General features: G+C 33.7%; 1 protein-coding gene across 23 annotated transcripts in view; it reads right to left on the reverse strand.

The window, feature by feature from the left end:
• Positions 1 to 19,117, reverse strand: part of LOC106870506 (ras-specific guanine nucleotide-releasing factor RalGPS1) — a 203,746-nt gene that overhangs the window by 69,799 nt on the left and 114,830 nt on the right. For 2 of the 23 annotated variants that reach the window (XM_089360498.1, XM_052971605.2), the window contains exon 1: positions 559 to 739. The exons of 19 other annotated variants lie outside the window; for them this stretch is intronic. In XM_089360498.1, coding sequence (XP_089216624.1) covers positions 559 to 719 — 161 coding nt within the window. In that variant the 5' untranslated portion in view covers positions 720 to 739. Of the gene's footprint in view, positions 1 to 558; positions 771 to 19,117 lie in introns of those variants that run through there. 2 more of the 23 variants (XM_089360511.1, XM_089360506.1) reach the window with 2 other exon arrangements.

Raw genomic sequence — 19,117 nt, forward strand, 5'->3', positions numbered from 1 at the left:
TACATTAAAGAACACCAACCAAATGAATTACAACAGAAACAAACTAGTTGCTTCTCCAAGTACTGCAATATCCAAAAACAATATAAAGAATATCTTACATTTCCCAGACTCCTAAATGTATGTGTACTCGTTTAAAGTTCATACCCCTAACATACAGAGACTAGCCACAAAAAGGTCATACCTAATAAAGAATTAACATGTCTAAAGATAAAAACCTGTGCTATTAAGAACCGTAGTCTGAGCCACAGCCAGCAGATAATTGAGATTATACCTATACAATATAAGAGATGGTACATTAAAACTTGTTTCAGCATAGTATAAATTAGATTTTTTTTTTTTTACAAGTAAAACAATGAAAATATACAAATAAAAAAGGAGAGTGGAAACGCTGTACCAAATCAAGCTATTACTAGTATAAATACTCAAAGTGAACAATACAGATGTCAACATTTTAGAACAAAATCACAAAGGATTAAAAGCATACATTTAACAGATGTATGCTTTAATTTCCATTAAATCAAATATATCTAACATAGAAATACAGTAAAGTTCGCTCACCTGGGTAGATTCATATAACATATACAATCAACATCACCAACTTCCCCGTCAATACAGTCTAAGCACATAACTGAAGTGTATTTCAGCTTTAAGAAAAATGATTTTGCCTTCTTTTTTTGCATTATATGCAGACTGTCACTTAAAACAGTAGCTTCAAACATTCAATATAGAGAAAGTCACTAAAATAAGAGAGTGAGCTAATGATTCTCAAACACATAAAAAATAAAAAAAAATTAATAAGCAAGTAATCCATAATCTAGTTTAAAATCAACAATTATCTACACTAAGTATATTCATACTCAAATAGTAGACAGTGATTAACAATAAGAACAGGATTTTAGCTCACTGATAAAATGTACAACCACCATAAATAGTGAGTGAAAAAAGAGGAAAATACATGTCTGTAGATGCGCATCAACTTAGCATTAACAAAAAGATTACAATAATAATTTGAGCAAAAGTAAATAATTTAAAACACTGAATTCAATCTATATATATATATGTATATATATATATATATATATATATATATATATATATATATGTGCTTGTGTCTTCAAAACACAAAAACACTACATCAAGAACACCTAAGAAATCTGCAGACACATCTAATAAAATTTCTATAGTGACAGATTTTGACCAGTGACAGGTTTGAGGGGTGAGGGATGTCGATAAAATTATTATCTTTGATACTTAGTAAAATCTCTTATGCTGTGATTGAGCTAACTGCAACAAATTTAAGCTCAGTTTTGAAACCACAGAGCTTGTATTACAAATGAAATATGAGCTGTGTTATGTGTACTTTAACAGCAACTACTAAAAAAGAGACTGATGCAAAAAGCGTCCATCTAATGATTGCGCAACATAATAGAATAAAATTATTGAAGCTAAACATCAAACATCTAGCAGCTAACATTTCAGAAAAGTTACCATTAGTAACAGGTTTTACAAATACTCCTCAGAGTATGAGGCAATAAATACTAAAGAAAAAAAAAGAAAAAGAAAACATTTTCCAGCAATTATGTAAATGAAATTTAAGAAAAGAGGTAAAAAAAAAAAATTAGAATTATGAAAGCTACAAAAACAAAAAAAAACTAAGAAATTAGTAGAGCATCTCAGAATTCATATTCTTGTGACAACAGATGTGACATGACAGTTATATTTTACACCACTCTTTCGTGAAATACAATTTAGTTACTGAAGCTAAATAATAAGAATTGGCAATGGGAAGGATGGGATTAATGAAATGAAACAATGGTAATAATTAAACAAACCTAATTCTTGGAACAACCTTAATGAAAAGGAGAGACTATGAGAAAGAGAGAGAGAAAGAGAAGAGTGGGAGGCTGAGACAGACTATCTTTGTGATTGAGGCAGACATATTTCCTTTAGTAATTTTTGCCTGTACATCATGAATTTATCAATATGGTCTGTTGTACACTAGCTATTCTGCACAGCCCTTAAGTAAAGCCTGAGTCTGAATTCAGTGGCAGAGAGAAACTAAACCACTGAAGGATTTGGTTCTTTACAAAAAAAAACTGTAAAAGTAAAACACCATAACAAATAAATACACATAGCCAATAACAAATGTCTATTTTTCTCTTTGTAATTTATAACTCTAAACAATACTGGGCAACACAATTCTTCAGAGAGAAAACACAAGATATCCTTAAAGTCAGTTTCGACCAAAGACGAATATAGTTAGAGTAACCAAACTCTGAACAGTAACATTAACTCAACAAATATAGCAAATTCATCATCCTTTTGATATTTTTCATTACCATCATTATCATAATAGTTTCTAAAATAAAATAGCTTATTTTTATAATGCAAAATACAATTTTTTTCTTAAAGAAAATTCAATAAAATTTTAACACATTTTCAAATGTTTATGCTTTTGCAGATATGGTTTTCATTTGTTACAAAATTACAGCTCTAAAATCCAATATGGCTAGTTCTTTGGCTGACTGCAAAAACAGGAATTGTACTGGGTGTGGCAGTAAAAACAGAATCTATATAAACAGTTGTCAGGAGCAACCAAAGAAAGGTGAAGGGCAGAAACATATTTTAAAATTAAGACAAGTCAACAATTTCGTTAAAGAAGTCATTGTTGCTTTCTAAACAAAATAAATAAGTAGAACAGGTAATTTCTTAAGTTCTTTCCCCACAGCAACACAAGATAACATCTAAACATCTTGTACATTATACTACACCTTGTTCTGTCCTCATATTTACAGACAAACACACACTTACTCACTATGTAAAACAAAGAACACTGTAAAACAGTTTAGTATATAACTCCATACAAAATTTCAGATTTTGTTACCCCCACCTCACCTAATTTTCTTAGCTGTTTCTTTATCCATTATAAAAACATAATAATTACAATAAACAAAGAACCAACAAGATGCCCAGTCATTAAATAGACAGACTGTTTAAGATTTAATTCCTGACTTTGTTTACTCCTTCAGTTAACTATCAATTTTGAAAAATTAATTTATGCAGAAGTTTCCAAGCACCATGTAGCCCAAAATTTCATAAAGCACGCTATAAATTCATTTCCAGTTTTCCCTTATAATTCTCAATAAAAAGCATTATTTAGAAAAGCAATTTACACACCAAGTTAAGAATAATACACAAAATTCAATGCCATAAATATTTACATGCTTATTTAAACTACAATTAACATTTTAGTTTTACATAAATACGATTCTGACTATGTAATACTAACTTGGCTTTTTAAAGCTCAATAGTCATTTAACAACAAACAACCTCATAAAACATATTTACTAACTACTTCAACCTTCATCGCTTTTTAGTCTCTGCTTCCTTTCTGTTCTTTCAATTAAGAATATCTTATATCTATATAATGCACATGTATGTACGGGTGCATTTACTCATACTTGTGTTTCGCTGTGTGTGTGTGTGTGTGTACACATGCATGTGAATGGACAGACCCATTTAACAAAATTATGTATATGCAAACATGTTCTTTCCCAATACACTATGTGTGTACCGGAATGGGTGTATGTATATAAATTTATATATATCCTTTGTTACTATAAATATATGTAGAATCAGATTTACTACTACTAGAAAAATTCGGTCACTCTAAATTAAGAGTATTGAATGAGAGTCTTTGTAAACAAATACCCTTCTCTAGGCACAGTGGTTGTCTCTGGCTTCCTCTACTTAACCTGCCTCCTTTAAACTCCACTTTTACACTTTACTTAGCTTGGGGTATTACTTCTGTTTACCTTTACTTTCTAATTTCTGAGCTTCATCCCTTTTCATTCACCTTAAATCTCACACTTTTGATCCTCTAACATCACTTCACTCAACCTAATGCCATCAATTCCATTACCTCAAAAGTGATGAAAACTATAGTAAATGGCCACTTCCTTTCTCACCTGTAATTTTTTTCCCCCTCCTAAGTAACCACTAGTATCACATCTTACAGCCAGTTTTTCTTAAGATTCAATGAAAACAATGGTATTGTAAATTTCAACGAATGTAAAGACTTCAATCATGTCTGGCATAAACAGCCTTTGAAGCCAAGTTGCCAGCCGACTTCCTCTCAGCTCTTAGTTCAGAGGCTTATAATCAGACACACAGCATATATTAGTGGGGTTCTTTCTGTGTCTCGTATCCTATCATCTCTATTGTACCTCAAGATTCAGCTTTGTATCCAACACACTTCTTTCTGTATACACATGACCTTATCACAGCCACACCAAAAGAACTCCTATAGAAATGAAGCTACTCTTCTTTCATTCCCCAGTAACAATTGTCAAAATGCAATCAAGAAAATATCTGAAACACTACACCTTCCATACACATCAACAAAACAATTAAAACCTTCACAAACTTTGCAAATGTTATACCTCACAATATCTTACACCATTTTGTGGCAACCACACAATTATAACAGAGCCAAAATTGTATTTAAAAGGCTAGGCTTCTGTCTGATGATCATAAAATACCTCAACATCAAATAGCTGCTGACCCACCTAAGAATATTGTTTATGTATTTAAGATCGAGGAAGTTCACATATTTACACGTTTCAGATCACATCTAAAATAGGTCATGGGTGTGTGTGATTATCAAAAACATGTTATAACTAACTACTAACAATCCAACCTGTACACACTGTATTCCTAAAATTATTACAACAGCTACTAAACTAACAACTTATGTATCACCTTTGTTAAAATCCAACCAATTATCCCATCTCACTCTCTTCCAACCATTATCACTACTATATCTCATTTCACATCATCATTTAACATCTGTTTTCCATGCTGGCAAGGGTTGAACAGTCTGACAGGAACTGGCAAACCAGAGCACTGCACAAAGCTCCACTGTCTGTTTTGACATGGTTTTCATGGCTGGATGCCCTTCTTAATGCCAACCACTTTACACAGTGGACTGGGTGCTTTTTACATAGCACCAGCACTGGTAAGGTCTGTTTTGGCATGGTTTTCACAACTGGATACCTTTCCTAATTCCAATCACTTCACAGAGTGGGTTGGGTGCTTTACATTTAACACCAGCACCAGCGAGATCTATTCTGGCATGATTTTCACAGCTGAATGGCCTTCTAATGCCAACCATTTAGAAGAGTGGATTAGGTACTTTTCACATGGCACCAGTACAGTCTGTTTTGGCATGGTTTTTTTTTTTATTTCTACAGCAAGATGCTCTTCCTAATGCCAACCAATTTTCAGAGTGGACCGGATGCTTTTTACATGGCACAAGCACCAGCGAGGTCTGTTTTGGCATGGTTTTCATGACTAGATGGCCTTCCTAACACCAACCATTTAGTAGACTGAGTGCTTTTCATGTGATACCAGCACTGGAACAGTCTATTTTGGCATGGGTTTTATTTTTACGGTTGGATGCTCTTCCTAATACCAACCACTTTACAGAGTGGAGTGGGTGCATTTTACATGGCACCAGAACCTGCGAATCCACATCTATATTAAACACTTAACCTTTCCTTCCCATAGCTACATCTAAAACTTCTTCTAAACCACACCTTACCTATAAGTATCAATTAACAGAAGTTCGAGACAAATATCATCGATACTGAACTCACCATCTTCTGAAGACTTGCAAAAAGCATGGTGTTCAGAGGTTGGGGAGTTCTTTTTTCACCAAAATCTGATTATACCGATGATGATAAGTGCCCTATCTTAATATATAATAGTATATATTTACCTATATATACTATTATGTATTTTCCTCCATTGAAAAATGTTTGATACATTTTCAATCACCAGTTTTGAAATGGAACTATACTGTTCATGCAAGCTTATGGAAGGGTTATCTAAATAAAGTGAAGAAAAGCTCGTGTAAATAGAGGTTTGGACAAACAGAACAAACAATGTGTTTTCCTCAAAGTGTACTATGTCCCGTTTGCTAAATATTCTTCAAAGTCTTGAAAATGACTCCAAACATGAATAGTAGTTCATTTATTTTTCCATGCAGGCATATATTGGACAAGACTTTTGGAGGCAATATTCTAGAGCTAGAAACTTTTCCTGGTGCCAACTCATATTTGTTTTCCAGAGCAAGTCCTTTAATCCACTGGTCTTTACACATCAAACCAGTGAGGTGCAGGATATATTGTACATGTGGGATATAAACATCAGTGCTGCACAAGCACACACACACACACACACACACACACACACACACACACACACACACACACACACACACACACACACACCACACACACCCCAGGCATTCATATGATTTTCAATTATCAAATTTCACTCCCAAGGCTATAAAAGACACCTGTCCAAAGTGCCATGCAGTCGGGTTGAACCCAATACTATAATGAAAAAGTAAGCTTCTTATCCACACAGCTATGATTGCATCTAACAATAATTCAGCTGAAAGAAAATATTAACTATTTGTAAATTACTGAGAACCAAATTAACACTCCCCCTCCTCCTCTACCACCACCACTCCATCCTGTCAAAAGAATAAGGTATTAATACATACAGATTCTTGTACTGATAAGCTATCAGATATGCAAAACTATCAAGAATAATGCTCTGCTTCATCCTAGGATTTCATAAGTTACTGTTTTAATAGAATTTTCCACACTAGCTCTCATCCAGGTTCTTCTAATAATACTATCTCCAGTCAATCTTATTGGTTAACTTTTTACTAACAACAGTGCATTTCATAAATTTAAAAATAATTACTTCAGAAGCATTACTTTGAAAAATAAAATGCACCAGTTGTCAAGATAAAATAAGAGTGATATAAGAAAATTGGTATAATGTTGAGGAAAAAAAATAATAGTACTAAAATAAATTTTTATTTAAATCACTAACACTTTGCAACTCATTTTTTACATCATAACAATGAAAATCAAACAAATGAACTTGCTCATATCAAGATCTTCAAAGATAGAAGCAAACTATTATAACAAAGCAAATTACAAGCCAACAAGGAAGCCTGTAAGTGGTCAATCAATCTGCTTACAAACAACAGTCAAATCTTCCTCAAATCACACCCTAAAGTCTTTAAAAAACAGTTAAGGACACATTAGATACTGTAACCTTAACTACCCAAAAGAGACAAGATGGTTACAGATTGGGATGCCTATGATCAAAGGGTTTATACCCCAGCCATACTCAAAATTGTCAATGCATGAAATAAACTACCTGTATCCATTGTTAGCTGCCAAGATATTCCTTCAAAAATTCCATTATTTAACTTTTAACATGGCATGTATGGGGCTCTGAATAGATATAGTACCTCTGGTGTCTGGCCACTGCACCATGTTGGGGATGTTTAGGTGGACAAGGATCACTGGTCCTCATTCAACTCCTAATCTCTCCCCTGATGGCTCTTAGGCACCCCCACTTCAGTTGCTGAGCTAAACCAAGTGAGGGGATGGTGGGTAACATTGCACCAATAAATGAAAGACTCCAGGTAAGGTTTCCCAAAGAGTCATCAGTTAGTTCAGAGAAACTTGCTCAGGTCAACAGCCAAGTGTTCAAGGCAAGTGCATCTCAGAAGCACACAGTTGTGGCTAACAGCAGCTTGGAAAGGAATGGGCATCGCCAGACTAACCTGACCATGTTTGTCCTGTTGTCAACTGGTTTGTCATGATGAAGATAAACAAACCAGGATTCATACCAAATTGGTCATTGCCCAGGATATAGAAGACAGAGAGAAATGGCAAAATCTGGTTACAAGGTCATCAATAAATGCCCCATTGACCACAAGGTCAAGGGGGGAAGATGATGGGAAGGAGGAGATGGATGGGGTAGAGAGGGGGTGGGAGATGGATGGGGTAGAGAAGGGGTGGGAGATGGATGGGGTAGAGAGGGGGTGGGAGATGGAATTGACACTTTTTTAATTTCGCAGTGAAATGAATTTTTTTAAAATCCTTAAAAGAAAGTTCAAATGAAGCCAAGATGGCTGAATGAGAAAATGCTTCCATAAATCATACTCATGAAATAATAACTTCTTAGCCCTTTTGATATCAACCTGCCTCAGACCCTCCCTGATTCTAAGATATAAACTTCCTTTAGCTTCATAATGATCAAACTATTTTACTAAATTCATCATTTTCAGAATTAATTAAAACAAAAACAATAAATTCCAACAGAAATGGACAGAGAAGTGTAGATGGAAACTGGCTTCCAGTGGAAACTGGCTTCCAGTGGAAACTGGCTTCCAGTGGAAACCAGTTTCCATCTACCAAATTCCACTCATGTGGCACTGTTTAATTTGAAGTTACAGTAAAAGACAATTGCTCAAGCTGCTGTGCAGCAGGATTAAACTCAGATCCAATGCGACTGTGAAACAACTTCTTTGACCACACAGCTGTGTGTGTGTGTACATGACAAGGTTAGAGACTTAATAGATAGAATGGTAAGTAGTAGGTAGAGAAGCAGATAGAATAGGAAAGAGACAGATGGAGATAAATATAGATAGCTCTAAGAGATTTATATCTACCTATATATCTACACACACTGAGTAAATTTGTATATTTGCTAAATTAAATTTCAATCTAAAAATAACTCTACAAGAAAGAAGCAATAAATTTGGTTGTAAAATGTATACATGATTAACTGGCCTCAATTCTAGGCCAATATTTATTCTATCAACGATGAAAGGCAAAATTTGAACTCTGATTGTGAAAAAAGAAAATGAATAAATAATAAATACCATAACACATTTTATCTGACACTTCAATTCTACTAATCCATTTCCATAAGTGATGTGCGAACCATTTATTTAAATGATTCTTACTTTTATTTTGAAAATATGTCATTGCATACTTTTAATAAGAGATGCAGCTCTTGTAACTATTTCATTTTAGAATTTTGAGAAGTTCAATGGAAGAAGCATGTTTTCCTTTTGCATTAAATCCTTGGCAAAAGACTTTGCAATCTAAATGCAAATTGTGTTACAGAATATTTTGAGAAGTTGTTCTTGGCATTCTGAATGACTTCTAATAAAATGTCTTAAAAAATGAGAAAAAGGACATAAATACAGAAGGAAATATATTTGCCAGTCCAAGAAGGACATCCAGGAAATGAAAAACAGTCGATTATTCGTGCGTGCGTGTGCGTGTGCGTGTGTGTGTGTGTGTGTACATATATACACATATCATCATCATCATCATCGTTTAACGTCCGCCTTCCATGCTAGCATGGGTTGGACGATTTGACTGAGGACTGGTGAAACCGGATGGCAACACCAGGCTCCAATCTAATTTGGCAGAGTTTCTACAGCTGGATGCCCTTCCTAACGCCAACCACTCAGAGAGTGTAGTGGGTGCTTTTACGTGTCACCCGCACGAAAACGGCCACGCTCGAAATGGTGTCTTTTATGTGCCACCCGCACAAGAGCCAGTCCAGGGGCACCGGCAATGATCTTGCTCATATATAGATAGATAATATAGACATGTACATGATGGACTCTCCTGTTGAAGACCAAGTATGAGCATTCAGCTTTTGCCAAATAAGCTGCACAAATGATTTGTTTATACTGATCAAATGTTCATGCTACACATTAGCTCACTCCCTCCATCAAATTGACTTTGCATGAACAGGTGCACAGTGTACCACATGTCAGGTGTCAAAGTGATTGCCGAGCAATACAAGATGAAGTGTTTTGCTCAAGAACACATTGCATTACCCAGTCTAGGAACTGAAACCACAATCTCGCGATCATGAGTGCAACAACCTTAACCACTAAACCATGCACCCTCACAATAAAATGAAGGAGAATCCAAAGTGGAATTGGTGGTCTGCAATGGTAATACTGGTGTGATTTTGTAAAATCAACAAAGAGAACACTGATCTTGCCATGGGGAGTGGAAAATCTATTTCAGACAGAGCTTTTCTCCAGGAAGAAGTTGACAGGAGTGAAATTAAAAACAGACAATAGATGTTTACGTCTTCTAAGTTAGAAAAAATGATAAGGAACATAAGACCACAGGAGCTTCATGTGTGGACAGGGCGTGGCAGGAGAGAGAGACTGAGAGAGGTAGATGGAAAAAGGAATGAAATGAGAACTGGGCTAAAGCAAAAGCGAGGTGAGAGAGCAGTTGAAGGTTGGGAAAGGGGTTACTAAATGAAGAGAAGGTGTAGGAGAACAAGAAAAAAACATTAATTTAAACCTGTCAGTGACAAGGTGCTAAATTCAAATATGAAACATTTCTGCAATATTCAGAGGATATGTAAAGAAACATGCAGTCACACACACACAGCATGAAAGACAAGTGTTAAATTATGATCATGACACACACATACAGAGAGAGACTTCTTTCAGTTCCCTTCTATCAAATCTACTCGCACGGTTTTGGTCAGCCCAGAGTTCTAGTAGAAAACACTTGCCCAAGATGCAGTATAGTGCAACTGAACACAAAACCATATGGTCTAGTGTATGCTTTGGTATAGTTTCCACAACTAGAGGACCTTCTGCCAATCAATCACTTTACAGCATTTATTGGGCACTTTTTCATGGCACCAACATCAGTGAAGTCTCCGTCCAGCTTGCAAGACTAAACTAAACCCCTTCAATTGACTGGGGTTACAGTAAAGAGCAAGACAGCTTATGTCAGCTACATTATATGATTCACTAGAAATTGTTTAAATTGGAAAAATTTTTTAATATTTGCTAGTTAAATAGATTTTTTAGAGCAACATAGATTAAAAATAATGTTTATTTTCCTGGTTTAATATTTTTACTGTCACTGATCTCTGTCACTCCAGTCTTGCAACTAACACCTATTCAACACCAATGTTTTATTCCTTCTTGGACATTTATATTGCATTTCTGTCACCAAATTCCAATGGGATATCATACGCAAAATCATTATTTTAAAAACTTATGAAAAATCTTTTCTTTTGCAAAAGAAATTGCAATCAAAATAATGACAAATATTAATCATTTAACAATGACTAATATTTATTTAATGAAGGTAATTAACATATTGATAAATGAAACAGAATAATCATATAAGCTTCCTTCTGAATACAAATTTTGAAGCATTGCCATGTTTACAAGTGGTCAGAAAGTTAGTCTAATTATCTTTTAACAATAGAAAGGCCTTTCTTCTGCTTCCAGTTTTAACCAAACGGAATTATGGAACAACCAACAAGTATCAACTGTGACTGCTTGATTGCTAGCCAACATAAGATCTCCTTAACAGCTAATACAACACAGAACAAAAACTAGTTCTTATCTTCCATGTCAACAGCTAAAGACAGCAGTACTTTTCTGTAGATAACAGCATTGGCATTTAATAAAAATAAATCTAAATGCTGCAAAACAAGTGAAGCAGAAATGCCAACAGCCTACAGACAGACTACTTTAGCTATTTCCACCCCAACCTCTAACACATGAGCAAAGTAGACATTCAGTTGGTAATGTCCTCCTATCTAATAATTAATGGAGGATTTATTAAATGGACTGATATGTTTCTATCAAGAGCTAATACTTGGCAAAAATGGGAAGAACAAAGGATACTAACCTAAATCTCTTGATAAACCAACCTGCCTGAGATTGACTGTCATTCTCATGAATATAAAAATTCCTCATTCTAAAGTATTCATATTTCAATTAAAATTCCAATAATTTTATGTAACAACCTTTTTTGTCCAAACACCAGATTAATAATGAAAAAGTTATTTCTTAAATCATTCCAAATTTTGGGATTTTCAAATTTTATTGAACTATGAGAACAATATATTTCATTAGAAATATGGCCACACAAGGGTTAATTAAGTTAGAACTAATTTAGAATATCCCAAAGATATAGAGAAAAGCAATATCAAGCTAACTGAAATTATAATTCAACATCTTGTGTGTAAATAATCCTTTCTACTATAAGCACAAGGCCTGAAACTTTTGGGGAGGGAGCTAGTCGATTACAGCAACCCCAGTGCGTAATTAGTACTTATTTCATCAACCCTGGAAGGATGAAAGGCAAATCAACCTTGGTGGAATTTGAACTCAAAACAAAGACAGAGACGAAATGCTGCTAAGCACTTTGCCCAACATGCTAACGATTCTGCCAAATGCACAAACACACATAAATTTGACTGAATAATATATATAGGCCCAATTTCTTTAAACAGAAAATCTAAAATCAGCATATCCTAACACTTTAATGCTCATACCAACATCGTAAGACATCACACAAACCACATTTGCTGTGTCTTGACAACATCATTATTTAATGTCCATGTTCTGCAGTTTAGACAATGCAACAGAATCCAACAAGCCTGAAGGTGTTGGTCTCCTGTGTCTGTTTCGGCAAGGTTTTTACACCTGGTTGCCCTTCTTAATGCCAGCCACATCACAGAGTGCATTGAATGTCTTTTTTGTAGAACCAGCACTCGTGAGGTCACTAAGTAACTTGACAGACAAAACTCCTTCACAGAGTGGGGATGCAGTATTGAGGAAGGTGGCTTTGCACTAGATGCAGAGGAGCTGAAGTAGGAAGGAGAAACATTACGCAATGTCACTTAACACTAAAACAATGATGTTAAGTACATGCTAAAGCTGGAAGTTAATAATTCCAGAAGTTCTCACAAGTTGGAAATACACATGCACTAATAAAGAAATGTAGTGTGAGAAACTAAGTCAAAAGTTCAGTGATATTTAATGCAGTAAACTAGGTGACATATCAGTTTCAATTAGTGTTCCATTGTACTAGAATAGTTACTACAAAGATCTTAATCCATAGCAACCCAAATGGAGGATGCACATTATTATAGCACATTTGAGATGTAAATAGTCCAAAAGCTTGATCAATACTCAGAACAGTAAATTAATGGAATTGATAGTTATGTCTCATTACATTCTATTCCATCAGAGCTGGCTGTCTCTTTCATCACCACAGGGTTGTATAGTTATACAAAAAATTTACCCAAAATACCTAAAATGCTAAGAAACTCATTGACAATCCAAAATTGATTAAAAATTATATATACATATATATCTTCAGGTACTATGAACACCGTTGTCAGCATATAGAAACCAACACCATCCATAATCTTGTAAAGTAATTTCAACTTGTTTTTGTGTTTTTTCAGCCAAGTCTAAACAGACATTTTTTTATACAAACATTACATAAAAGTTTTGTATACTTTATACAGATCCCCAGTAATGTATCAACTAACATTGATTAATGGTTAGTTAGTTCAGGTTGGAAGCAGAGAAGGTAGGTAGAACATTAACATAAAATAAGAGAGTGTAAATGCTTTAAGATATCTTAATGGTGGCCAGCTTCCACACAGCACAAGTTAATGCTTAAGCAAGTCAACAAATAGTTGAGCAAAACAGAATCTCAGACAAATGGATTCTTTTTTTTCTTTCTTCCCACACAAATAACATCAAATTATCTTCATTATAATGAGTGATACTTTACCAGATCTAACAAAAATTTGAAACCAAAATTTAATATTTAACATGTAAACACACTTATAACACTTCACAACAAATGAAGTGCCCTATCTACATTAATATGAATTAAGCAGGACTAAGTAAAACTATCTGCTATCAACCCATACAGCCTATCATTCAAAAATTATATTTAACTTTATCATACTAAGTTTTCCTGCCATTCTAGCAACTTATCTGCCTCAAATAATATTTAATTAGGTGAGCATCAATAGATTTCATCAAGCTAATTCTTCCCTTTAGATATTTACTTAATAAAATTTGTTTTAACACTTTACCTATGGTTTTGATGAATCTACAAAAAATTTTGGCTACCCTAGCTCTATGCAGTTATCCAACATGCAAGAAATAGTAACCATATCTCAAAGAACCAGGATACATTACGGCAATTAAAAAGAAAAACAGGCTTGTTACACTTGGAATGTCATTGGTCATAAGTCTGTCCAATGAGGGCTGATTTAAGACTAACAACAAATGCTTATACAATAAATCCAAATTGAAGCCATGTATTAATATACAAATAAATATAGTACTTAATCTGAATGACAGAAAAGAAAGAAGTATGAAACTTCTACATTGAGGGATTTCAGAACAAATAATAAGAATGGAATCAGTCCATCTATTGTTATAGATGGACTGCTAGTTATAAGGACCTTACAGAAAGTGGAATATATAGCAATTCAGTACAAAAGCTAGGAATGCTTTAGGACTTTTGTGTTACTGTGAACATCAAGGATAGTAATTTATACTAAATTGCTTAGCTAATGAGATGTACAGGAAAATGTTATTCTTAAACTAAAACTAAGTGTACCAGATGATGCACTAGAAAAGCAATCATGAAACAAAGATTATGAAATGTAAAAGTAGTAAAATTATGTTACTGATATTAGAGCTGCAAGCAGTGTTTGAGATGAGATAAGTTCAAGGAATTGATATATCTAACATGAAGGAAAGGTTTCTCCCTCAGACAAAAGATAAATTAAATGTGAAAGAAATGCGATGCTTATATAGCAGTGAAACGTGGAAGTAGAGACTCTAAAATAACCAAAGAGAAACAAAATAATTATTTTGTTGGGTGTGCTGCTAACTTAAAAAGAAGGTTCAGCACAAAAACAAAAATTGAAAAGGCAAATGGATATCAAGCCCAAGCCTATGAGAAAGTTGAGTATACTATTGTTGTAAATGAATAAGATAAATGAATATTGAAAGCAGGATAAATAAAAGAAGAATGGCTTGGTAATAGGTAATCTTCAGTAAAAATAAAAATTAAAAGTAGAGAGGATAGTGGGCAAAATAATCAGATCAAAACTGATAATATTGAAACATGGTCGAGATACATAAATGGATGTTGTATTCTGTCCATGCCAGTAAAGCAAAAATGTTAAAAAGATAATAGGGTTTGTTGTTCATGCACTTACACTTAACAAATAGTTAAAAAATGCCAAAAAAATTGACAAACTGCCAACATTCTAGTAGCGTCAACTTCCCATTTTGTCAGTAATGATTTATAAACTAAACGGTAGTGCTGAACAATAAAAATGTCTATTTTCTACTCCTTAGCTTGCTAAAACAAATTTCAAACTTTAAACCATCAAAATAATGAGTTCACCAGTTAATATTTGATTTTTTATAAAATGCACAACATTGAGTGTTCTTCGTGAAATGACAGAGACCAAAAGAAAGTAAACCGAATAAAATATGCTACATAATGGTTAATTGCTGTTGTAAAAAAATCATGAATCTATATTTTACTAGGATAAAAGTCAACTTTCTTAAAGAACGTGTTGATCTTCATATAGTTCTAGAAATTTTGTATCATATATATATATATATATATATATATATATATATATATATATATATACAAACCAAAACTCATTCAGTCAGAATTTTATCCTGGCATTAGTTAATTTCTTTTCAGTCAAAATCTATAATGATGATGATACATCTTACTAAGGCTGTATCCAAAAATCAAAGTCATTTTTAGACTTTCAGGTCAAGAAATCAAATGCTTCTGAGTTCCTGGTCATGAAATTGTCCAGTAACCATAACCTTACAAAATCCAATCCTATGTGAAATTTGGGCTCACCAGCATATACCAAACTTACAATAACATAAATCCCCTATTCTTTTCTTCATCCTCCCACAATCATAATAGAACAGGAAGTGATAGGGCTTAAAATCACGATTTTCTATTCAATAAGCTGATATCTAATTCAATTTAATTAGCCATTGCAAATTCTTCCTTTTAATCAATAATTCTATTTTATATATATATATATATATATATATATATGTGCGTGTGTGTGTGTGTGTGTGTGTGTGTGTGTGGCCGTTGCCAGTACCGCCTGACTGGCCTTCGTGCGGGTGACACATAAAAGCACCCACTACACTCTCTGAGTGGTTGGCGTTAGGAAGGGCATCCAGCTGTAGAAACTCTACCAAATCATGATGATGATATATATAAATTTACAAACCAGTTCAAGCTGAAAACAACCATCCCAAACAGCGAGCAAACTCACTCACAGCTACTGAAAACAGGAGTGACTTGGGAAAACTAATTATTAATTAAGTAAGCAGCAATATAAGCATTTATTTGGATATGAATTGATTCAGTCAAGTTTTAAAATTTATAAACATCCCATTTTGTCAAGATTACAAATAAAAAAAACATACACTAGCAAGAATTTATTGTATCTTTTCTTTAAAAAAAAAACATAATAGAAAAAAAAGACAAACACAAAAAAAAACTAAGAATGCAAACATGAGTAAATGTCGACCTTCAAATGAGATTAAATACCATGTTGCTATATCTTGTTAACTAAACATTAGTTGCTTGTTCCTTGTGAGTGAAAAGTCTTCACATGTAATAATTTTGAAAATGACTCATTGCATTAACCCTTATACAATCTCCACCAAACTTTGTATGAGTCAATATTAAGCAGCACCTGCAGCATCAACCAGTAAATACTACACATACATCATAGCCTTGGACAATCTAACTGACGCTAGGTAAACTTCACTGTGAAATACATTGAAAAATATTAGGAATATAATTTCCCAAAATAGTTTATGAGGACAATATTTTCAGGTTCAAAACAAAACAAAAATCTGTTTTTGTTATTGAACAGCAAAGAGACATTGGTTAACAGCTTCTCTATCACAAGCTAATGAAGAACCACACAGGTGCAGTTGCTTACCCTGTTAGAAACAGCAGCTAAATTTCCCTACAATCACATTGTCTTAAATAAGTGAAGGACACCTTAGATCATGCAGTGCAGTATACCCTAAAAAGAAGATGGGAATGGTTGTGATTGAAATGCTTATTGTGATCATAGGTTAGCTTGGTCAAGGCTGATTTGTACTAAAACATAACACCCTATCTATTGCCAGTAAATAATACTGTTCTTCTGGATTAGATCTCTCTTATTAAGAAGGTATAATAAAATCAAAGGATAACTAAAATTAGAATATGAAAAAAAATATAGCAATGTAAGACCTTCTAAACAGAGTAAGATTTGTTAATACATAGAATAAAACACAGAATATCAGAAAGGGAAATCAATGGAGCAAAACTAGTTTTTCTAACACAATATTGATCGATTTGCTAGATAATGCTAAACAGCTGTTTCTCTCTGAAATGAGAGGAAAATTCCAAATTCTAAAATAAATTCACAATAAAATACATTTTCCTGACATAGAATCATACAGAAAATAACTGAAAGTTGGAAATATTATATTCACTCAACAAACCACTGCCTATAAATGATTCATTTAAGCAGAAAAAAGGCTTCTGAGAGACACACCCAATTGAAATAAACCAAAACACATTTCAATCTTTATTTGCAATTTTGCTTTAGTTAAATGGTTATGCATCATTCCATTTTTTAGTGTTTAAAATGAAATTAGCGTTCAGGTTATATTAGCAACAACAATTTTTTTTTTTTTTTTTAAACTGATGAACTTCAGAATTTCTCTCAATTGTAGACTCATCCCTAGTTTATTAAAACATTTACATTTCATCTAAAAGGAGTTATTTCCCCCACCCTCTTTCTATTTATTTTACGTTTCCCACACTGAAGCAAAAATTCAGACATTCCTATAATTGATTGGAAAAAAGAATTTTCTGCTTTTCTGAACACCAATCAATATGACCCAAGAACAAGGAAATCCAGTTGACTGATTAACAAGTCAATCACTGTACTTTTTTTTTTTTTTGTTGTTTTGTTATGAAATTAATAAAGTATACTGCTACATGAGAATGTCATCGATAATGTTCATTAAATCTGTTTTAACTGGAGTGCAACCATATTGGGGGACCACCTTGAGTTTTAACAAAACAAATCAACCCCAGTACTTATTATATCAGTCCCTTTTGACAAACTGCTAAGCTACAAGAACACAAATAAACCAACACTAGTTGTCCAGCAATGCAGGAGAACAAACACAAAAACACACAAACACACACATTCTTTCTCGGAATTTGTTCTTAACCTACATAATCAACATTTTCTATTGAAAAAGGGTTTTTCAACCCAATGTTTACATGCTATTATTAATAACTTAATATGTATTTCAAGAACCAATTCCAAGAAAGAATTATTCCATGTTCTCTCAGAAGTTTATAAATTCTTATGATATCAACAACACACACATACACACACAAAATGGGTTTCCACACAATTTCTGTCAACCAAATTCACTCACAAGGCATTGGTTGACACAGGGCTACAGCAGGAGACACTTGCTCAAGGTGCTGTGCAATGGGCCTGAACTTGAAACTATGTGGTTGCAAAACAAGCTTGTTAACCACACAGCCATTCCCATGTCTATCATCATTCATTTAGCATCCATTTTCCATGTTGGCATGCATCAGATGGTTTGACTGGAGCTGGTTTGTACAGCCAGATGCCCTTCCTAAAACCAACCACACCACAACGTACTGGGTGCCTTTCACATGTCACCAGCACAGGTGCCTTTCATGTGTCACTGACACTGGCCATACATATTTCAAAATAAAAAAGAAAAAAAAAAGAATAAACTGATATAAGAAAAAGAAAAAAACTCAGCATGAATGAGTTTCATATATTTAAGTCTCATAATTTAAAATCAGAGACAATATGCCAACCCCTGATTCAACAAGCTATTGCAGAATGCTGAAACAAACCAAAGAAATTTTTTAATATTTTACGAATGTGATGTTGTTGATGCTACCTTTATTACCATTAAAAGGGTCAATTGTATTCTGTTTTATCAACTTTCAGTTACAAGAAAAATTGGCAGTCTAATTGAATATTGGAAGTCAATTATCCAATAAGAACCACCAGAAGCAAGATTTTCTCTTTTCTTTAAAATGATAGCAAATCGATAAGAAGATACATTTGTAATCCTTTCATGTGTAAAGTGAATCTTAGGAGGCAATTAGAAATTAGAGACATCAAATATGCTTTGTGACACAATAGACATGTGGGCATTAGATCAGATCATTATCATCATCATCATAAGCAGCACTATGACAACTGTACACATTCTAACTAAATAAAAATCATTTATTCCCTTCAGGGCTCTCCCTAATTGAGGTTGAATCATGTACATTAAACTCGGAGAAGG

This window comes from Octopus bimaculoides, chromosome 1 (genome assembly GCF_046866305.1).
Source record: "Octopus bimaculoides isolate indiv1 chromosome 1, ASM4686630v1, whole genome shotgun sequence".
In the NCBI taxonomy this organism is placed as follows: domain Eukaryota; kingdom Metazoa; phylum Mollusca; class Cephalopoda; order Octopoda; family Octopodidae; genus Octopus; species Octopus bimaculoides.